Below are 8,778 nucleotides of genomic sequence, written 5' to 3'. Positions count from 1 at the left end.
AATTTAGCCTAACACCGCAGCAACAAATCATTAAGCACCACAACATTTTATTTCCAAGGGCTGCATCATTTAAATTAAGCACCAATGTATTGATGTCTCAGGAAAATTGGTATGTTACAATGTTTAAGTACTAGTTATTTACGTGATATAGTGTTATTCATAATCACATAAATCTTAAACCTTGGTCCATATAGTGTCACAATGTCAAAATTGATCTTTGTTACAACACTGGTGCATAATGTTTAATGCTATTGTATGATGAAACTGCTTTCATTATGATTATTTATGAAGCACCAGCATTGGATCAAAATAATAATTAGTCTTTAAAGTGCCACAGTAGTGCTACAGCGTTATTCATAATCACCTAGCTAGCTATAATACATGTTTGTTGGGAAATCTTGAGGAGGAAGAAGCTTCTTGATCTTTTTTGGATGAGAGGGAGAGGGAGAAAAAAGGGAGAAAGAGGTTTTGGAGAAAAATAAAACTTAATTTTGTTCAATTTTTTTCTATCAAACACATAAAAGTAACCACTACTTATAGAAAAATAATTAGAGAGGAAATAAGTAAAATCTATACTAAACACCTAAATCTAGATTAAATATTAGCATTATTAAATAATTATATATTACATAGAGCAGGTATGTTATTTTATTAATTTCTTAAACAAAATTTTTAATTATTTCTAGCTTAATTTAGTTTATCTTTAAGTTATTTATAAATTTAAAATTTAGTGTGATCTAGAGTCTCAATTGAGGAGTAGAAGAATAATTAGAGGTTTTGAAACGTAATCTTGTCATGTATAGACATGATAATTAGGGTTATGAGGTCTTAAGAAGATAATAAAATTGTAGTTGGGATGAATCTTAACAAATACTCAAATGAGCTCAATAGAGATGATGAGTACTTACACTCTAATTCACAACAACATTAGGAATAAACCACTCTTATGCAAGCATGTGTTTTTAAATATTATAGGTTTAGAGAGCTTCTAAAAATTAGTAAAATTATCTTTTGGCACTATAACTTTTTTTTTAGATTGGCTATCCTCTTATGAATCGATTGACTAGATAAATACAATAGTTTTTTAAAGCAATACTCAAGTGAATTTTATAAAATATTAATTCTCATGAGAACAATATTTTTGTCATCACTTTATTACTTGACACGATACATATACATGCATTGAATAGGTGTTATATCATAGAATTGAACAAATTATAATTAGAAGAATAAAGTAGTGTGGGTGAAGAGTCTGTCAGTAGTCCCAGAAAGATATAGCTGACTAGCATCACGAGGTCATTGGTGACTGGTGGTAGAGCTCTAACATGGATGTCGATGAGTGCATTTAGGCTGCAGGGATGACAGGTTTCATGATCGACTGGCTATGACAGGTGAGCTAGAACCCTCTTGGATGGATGTTATTTTCTAGTTGATGTGATGAGAATAATCGGCGGCACTCTATCATGGATAGGGATGAGTGACGAATTGAGTGATTTGCGATGACCATAAATTATCCTTATGAAGGTGACTACCTTGTGAGTGCCTTATGGAATTTGATCTTGTGATCTTTGGGCAAGCTCTCTTATAGGCCCATGAGATAACAGCTCAACTAATATGATCCCCCAACTACTTGTTGAATACCTGAAAAGTTATATACAAATATAAAATTAAATTGTGATCAAATTGAAAAACATATTTATTTATCTATCATTTGTTGAATTTATTTATTATATCATAAACAGAAAAAATTGAAAATTATGTTAATAAATATATAAAATTTATGGTCATACATATGAAGCTATTATTACTAATATTTTATTTAACTAATATCACTCTCGCTGATCGATTTTGCACCCTAAGCTTACATGCTAATGAACACCAACCAAATAATAAATTAATTATATTTCGGTTACATCAATTAACAAAAATTATATGATATGATATTCCTAAAAAAAAAAAGTCAGAGCAAATGTCAGCTACCACGCCTCTCGTGTAAATTTATTAGAACCCCATAAAATTCGGAACAGAAAGTAGGGTAGAAAAATAAAAGAAAGAATAGCGGAATTGTGACCTTCTAGACCACGGATTGGGCCACAATCGCGGCCGCCCACAGGTTGGCGAAATGACCGAAGACCACCAAATCCAACGGGCTATAATGGGCCACTCCATCTTTTTCGCGAACATCGTTCGCCATTCCCCTATTTAAATCGCCGATCCCTTTGCCTTCTTCCATACCTTGTCTTCATAGTCTGGTTATTATTTTGTTTTTTCTTAACCTCATAGATCACGAAGATGTCTTGCTACCGTGGGAAGTACGCCGGTTAGGATTTCTTTTCTTCGTGTTCTTCTTTTTTTTTTTTTTTTTTTTTAAGAATTTCAGATGATTGATTTGTTTCTACTTTAATTCTCTGCACATCGTTCTCTTACGGAGATTCAGATCCTGAGTAGATCGAGAAATTTTTATTTTTTCTTTCGTCGATCCTTTGCCTATGTCATGATTCAGATCATGGATTAGGCTATTGGATCAATTCTTAAATCTCATTTTTTAGGGATTAAATATTCAACTTTAAAATTGAGTAATCTCTTGCTACAGATGAACTGATCAAGAACGCCGCCTACATCGGCACCCCCGGCAAAGGAATCCTCGCCGCGGATGAATCGACCGGCACAATCGGGAAACGCCTTTCTAGCATCAACGTAGAGAACGTGGAAGAAAACCGCCGCGCCCTCCGTGAGCTCCTCTTCTGCACTCCAGGCGCCCTCCAGTACCTAAGCGGTGTCATCCTCTTCGAAGAAACCCTCTACCAAAAAACCGCCGACGGCAAGCCCTTCGTTGACGTCCTCAACGAAGGCGGCGTTCTCCCCGGCATCAAGGTCGATAAAGGCACCATCGAGCTTGCCGGCACCAAGGGCGAGACCACCACTCAGGGTCACGATGACCTCGGCAAGCGCTGCGCCAAATACTACGAAGCCGGCGCCCGCTTTGCCAAATGGCGATCCGTTCTCAATATCGGACCCAACGAGCCATCTCAACTCTCCATCGACGCGAACGCAAATGGCCTCGCACGCTACGCCATTATCTGCCAGGAGAACGGCCTCGTCCCCATCGTAGAACCGGAGATCCTCGTCGACGGCTCTCACGACATCAACCGCTGCGCCGAGGTTACCGAGAGGGTGCTCGCCGCGTGCTACAAGGCGCTCAACGACCACCATGTACTTCTCGAGGGGACCCTTCTCAAGCCCAACATGGTGACCCCAGGTTCCGATGCAGCCAAGGTTTCGCCGAAGGTGGTGGCGGAACACACTGTGAGAGCACTGCAGAGGACGGTGCCGGCGGCGGTTCCGGCGATTGTTTTTCTCTCCGGCGGGCAGAGCGAGGAGGAGGCGACGCTTAATCTGAATGCGATGAATCAGCTCAGCGGGAAGAAGCCCTGGAGTCTGTCTTTCTCGTTTGGACGCGCACTGCAGCAGAGCACGCTCAAGGCTTGGGCTGGGAAGGTGGAGAATGTGGAGAAGGCGAGGGCGTCGTTCCTGGTTCGATGCAAGGCCAACTCGGAGGCGACGCTGGGGACTTACAAGGGTGATGCTAGCCTGTCCGAGGGGGCATCGGAGAGCCTTCATGTCAAGGGATACAAATACTGAGTTGCTGTCTTCCTTCTTTGGTTTCCATTGCTGCTGTTGTTTTTTTGTTTTGATGATGGTGATTTGGTCTGAGATCATTGATGAATTCTACTTTTCTGGTCTGCTTCAGTTTTCTGATTCCGTCATAGTAATATCTGGGAGGTAAATCATGAGGATTTTCTTTTGGGTTTTCTTGTTTCATGTTTAATTTGACTCGTTCGTGTTTAAATTTTTGAAGGAATTTCTTCCTGTTTTATTGTTAAATGTTGAATTTTATTGTTGTTTTCTTGTTTAATTTTACTCATTGATGTGATCAAGAAAATGGTTGCGCTGCTGTTACACTTATTTCAATTTATTTGCGTGTTTTCTCCATAATGTTATTCTGAGTTATAACAGCTAGAAGAAGAAATTTTAAGAAGAAGACAGTGTTTAAATTTAAATTAGTTGGAGTAGGACTCTAAATTTTTTTAAAAAGAAGTAAAATAGCCAAATAGTTGGCGCATGGAGGGCTACAATCGAACCAAATGTTCAACGAGCTACTCGTTGTTCGGTTCGATTAAAGTTTGGTTGTGATTGTTCAATTTATTAAACAATCAAATTTGAATAATATTTTAAATATTCGATCCTTAAATAAACAAGCTTGAAAATTAGTTTAAAATTGCGCAATATGAGGCTCGCCTTAAGGCCTGCATTTGCGCAATTCCAATAAAAAACGCCTCGATGCTTATGTCTCGAGCTTTTTTTATGAGGCTTGCGCCTCAACTTGGTTGAGGCTCGTTTTGAGGCCCGCCTCGCCTCACTGGCATAAGGCTTACGTCTCACTATATATATATTAAAACTTACATAAATTTTGAAGTAAAAGCCCGACATTGGACTCCATAGGAGAGGAGGATGGGGAGAGAGCAATTCATCATAATGATTATTCAAATGAATAACCCTTTAGTGATGACAGTGCTCATGACTTATGAGTTCTTATGTGATATGTCATTGCTATTTATTTTTGAAAATTAGAATTAAATGTTAATGAAAAGAATACTAGGATTTCAGAAAGATAAAATTTTGAATTGAACTATATTTCATGTTGTCTTATTATTGAGATATTTTGATTTCACTTCATATCTTATGTTTTTTTATGTTTTATATTATTCACTCATTAGTGTATAAAAAATTTATAATTTCATATTTACTCAATCTTTTGATTTTGAGGCTTACGCCTCAAAACGCATTGAGGCTTACGCCTCGCCTCACGAATGGAAAACGCCTCAATACTCGAATACAGAATTTTAAACATTGATGTGTTTTACTCATTTATATTCATGAACAATATTATTTGAAGCTCGTGAACAACCTCGATAAGAAACTTGATGAAAAAATCAATTTGGGTTGCGAATAAGCTCGATAAAATTTTAATAAATATTTTATTATAAAAATTAGTTTTATATGTTCATGAACTTTTTTTTTTAACAAAACAAATATATTAAGATAAATCCAAGGCGGTTACAACAACAAATGAACAAAAAATAAAAAAAGAGAAGGCAAAATACAACTAAAACTGGGCTCAGTAAAACGGCCGAGGCTCCTAGCATCCTAGAAGCCTCGCACGGACCATCCAAAAGGAGACAGCATCGCCCAAAATCCACCAACTCTAAGAACCGTACCAATGGTTGCCACCAGCAAGATTATAGGGTAACGAGCCTCAGCCACATCATTGCCCTATCAACCAGCGCACTATCAAATCGCAAAAAACAACCCGCATAAACAAAGGAAAAAATACAGTATACAGAAAAGTTATCTTCTCCTTCATCCCCTCCCACGAAATCTCCTACGAGAGGCAACCGAGATAACAGGCCTATCACGAACCAAAGTAAAATCGTCTCCAGGGTTAGATCCACCGCAAATATCCGGAGAAGCCAAACCACAATCCGAAAACTCAGATTCCGATTCAAATTCAGACGACCCATTCAGCCAATCCATATGGTTCCTCATATCAAATCTAGAATTATCCCCCAAACGATTGACCATAGTATGTGTATCGACCAAATTAACAGGGACATCAACTAAAGTGTTAGAGCACACCGAATTTTCTTTCAAATTATCCACTCGTACACAATCAGGAATATTATCCACATGCACAACCGGATTGCACGAAGCCTCTACACCTGGCGAAGGAGTTTCCGAATCATCAGCCACAGCATTATGAACAACAGGGACCACCACACCATGAACAGGAGCAACAAACTCCACAGGCAGCAAAGCCTCATTAACCTGCATAGAATTCGAAACCAGAGGAGCCACCACACACATAGAATTCTCACAAAGGTTCACAGAGGGAACCACAGCAACAACCCCTTCCGTATGACAAATACCATCCAACGATTTAACCTGCAAAACCGCGGTGTTAATAGGCACCAACGGGCCCATATCCAAAATAGGGGGAACAAAAGGTAAGGCATTTGGAGATAACACAGTAGCAGCATCAGAATTATTGGCAACAGCATCCAGCACAACATTATCCTCCTTAGAGAGACCAAAGTTCACATCAACAGGCACATTCAATTCAGGCTTCCCGCACGGGGCATCCACAGGTTTAGAAACTTTAAGAGTAGGATGTAAAATAGGGCAGAAATCCTTATAATGACATAAGGAATTACAGTGCATGCAGAAATGAGAAATATCATCAAAATTAACGGTCTGAACATAACCCGTTTCCACAGAACCAACCCAAATCTTATCAGCATGTTTCTTGGTAACATCCATTTCAACAAGAATATGATCCATAGACGAGCGGGAACCCGACGTAGTAGCTATATCCGACTTGAGTGGGCGACCAAAGAGAGAACCTAATCCGAATAGAATCCTCAGAGAAAATAAATGAGGCCTACGGAGGGGGAAAGAAACTCAGATAGGCACAATAGGAGAATCCACCTCAACATCCAAATTGGGAGACCATTTCACCACTTTCATATAGCAATTTTGAACAAAATAAGATCTATGTGAAAAAATATGACAATAATCAAAGTCATTCACCAATTTAATCAAAACATTCCGGTGATTAAGAACAGTGACCGAAAATTCCCCTAACAGCTTTAAATTAAAGCAAAAGTTATGAATGGCATCGACAGAAGGTCGCCTACCCGAAAAACGGCCAACCAAAGAAAATTCAAAGGGTGCAGCAAGCGACCGAACCTCTTCCTCAGAAATCAATAAAGCCGGCAAGCCACGATGAGAAGAAATACTTAACTCAGGGAAGGAAGAAAAAGAAATACCAGATAAAGCATCCTTAAACGAAAGAGGCGCAGAAGCCCCACTTAAAAATCCAGGATCACGAAGGCGAGCAGACGCCATAAGGTAGAAACACAAACACTAAAATACCTGAAAATCTAAGGAGAAGAAAACCCTCAAAAATCGTTGAAGCGGAAGGGGCGGCGGAACCCTAGTAGAGCAAGCGACCAAAACATTTTAACTATTTAGAGTTAGTATGTATATGTTCATGAACTTGCTTATTTGATGGATCAAGAATACTCATTATATATGTTCATGAGTGTGCTTGTTTGATAGTTTAAAAAAAAAATGTTAAATATGTTCACAAACACGTGTAATGTAATTGTTTGTTTGGAGGTTTCATAAAGCTCGTTTGTTAAGTTAATTGATATCTAGAGGCAGAGCTCGTTTATATCTCATTATGGCTTGTTAGTTTAAAGTTCGATAAGCACTAAATAAATCGAACGTTAAATGAACATAAATCAAACGTTGAACACTCATTAATTCAAATGAACCAAACATGAACACAAACAATAAAGCTCAAATTAAACATGAATCAAACTTGAACAAGCTGATAATAAATGAACTCAAACATGAACACTCACATACTCGGCTTGGCTTGGTTCGTTTGCAATCCTAGGTGCATTTAATGAGATTCAACAAATTGTTTGGCGCATTCCATTGAATGCATCAAACTGCTTGGCATATTTTGAATTAGACAAACAATTTGGTGCATTCAATAAAATGCATCACATTGTTTGGAGCATTAATTCTATGAACGTTACAATCCTTCCTGCAAAATTTAATTTGAGTTTGACAACGTGGCTACTTGAAATTTGTTATTAAAAGGAGCATATTTGTTGTCGAAATAAGCGAACAAAGTAGTATTACGTGGTAATTTAAGGAGCAAATACGGAGAAGATTTGCTTGCATTAAGAAGATTGTGGAAAACCCAACCCCGTATGTAGAATGAGGAGATTCGAAATCCACATTTAGGCTTCATTTGATTTTTTTGTACTTTTATAAAAGACAGTTTTAAAAAATATTGATACATAAAATGAAGTTTCGTAACGGAGAAGCATATATAAAAAGCTTTCTTAAAACAACAGAAAAATGAACAAAATGTAATTTTTAGGAACGTGATTTGACGAACCAAACAATAAAGAAGAAATGAATTTGTCATTTTAAAACCGAATAAGCACCAAAAACTTCCAATCAAACAAAGCCTTAGTAGAATGTAGAACTCGGTTATTCGTAAACATTTAATTTAATAAATATATGTTATTCATTTTGTAATATTATAATAAATAAATTAAGTATGTAATTAAATGAGTTATAATTAGGTCAAATTTTATAAAGAAGCATAATAATAATCAAAATTAGTAAAAGGAGCATCAGTTAATAAAAATTTAAATTTGAGCCGATACAATATATTAAGTGATGCATTCTAAAAAGCTCCAAATAATTTGGCACTATTTAAAAATGACATTTAATTTGACGTATTATACTTATGTCGAAAGAGAGAGAGATATTATATATGACAGTTGATAGCGGCGAGGGAGAGGGAGAGAGAGAGATGTCAGCAGAGAGAGGATAATCAAATATTTAAATTAATATTTTAACTATTTTTAAATATTTACATAGTTTAAAAAATACAATATTCAATATTTATTATTAAAATACATATGTACAATATTCCATATTTATTATAAATAAATTAATAGGATTGGTGATACGAATTATAACGCTCTTAAAGCTTGTCTGCTTCGAGCGCACTAAGCCATTTGTTAATATATACAGCTCGCTCTATGCTACTCAGGTTAGGTTTAGGATATACATTTCTAAAATTTAAATATTTTTGGAATGATTTAGAAGAATTAATACAAATATACCCTC

At 36.9% G+C, this 8,778-nt stretch overlaps 1 protein-coding gene across 1 annotated transcript; it reads left to right on the top strand.

Annotated features, from left to right (window-relative positions):
- The first annotated feature begins 2,163 nt into the window (after nucleotides 1-2,163).
- Nucleotides 2,164-3,885, top strand: LOC110097201 (fructose-bisphosphate aldolase 1, cytoplasmic). Its single transcript, XM_020823461.2, has 2 exons — nucleotides 2,164-2,320; nucleotides 2,594-3,885. The coding sequence occupies exons 1-2, from the start codon at nucleotides 2,293-2,295 to the stop codon at nucleotides 3,640-3,642; spliced, it is 1,077 nt and encodes a 358-aa protein (XP_020679120.1). The 5' UTR covers nucleotides 2,164-2,292; the 3' UTR covers nucleotides 3,643-3,885.
- Nucleotides 3,886-8,778: the final 4,893 nt, after the last annotated feature.

This window comes from Dendrobium catenatum, unplaced genomic scaffold (assembly GCF_001605985.2).
Source record: "Dendrobium catenatum unplaced genomic scaffold, ASM160598v2 fragScaff_scaffold_853, whole genome shotgun sequence".
Taxonomy (NCBI): domain Eukaryota; kingdom Viridiplantae; phylum Streptophyta; class Magnoliopsida; order Asparagales; family Orchidaceae; genus Dendrobium; species Dendrobium catenatum.
The sequence above is the reverse complement of the archived record's forward strand: the minus strand, read 5'-3'. Positions and strand labels throughout refer to the sequence as shown.

Excerpts from the sequence above, each read along its gene's own strand:
- LOC110097201 (XM_020823461.2), top strand. The coding sequence starts at position 2,293 with ATGTCTTGCTACCGTGGGAAGTACGCCG. Across the intron at positions 2,321-2,593 it reads CTACCGTGGGAAGTACGCCG|ATGAACTGATCAAGAACGCC; the intron begins GTTAGGATTTCT and ends CTCTTGCTACAG.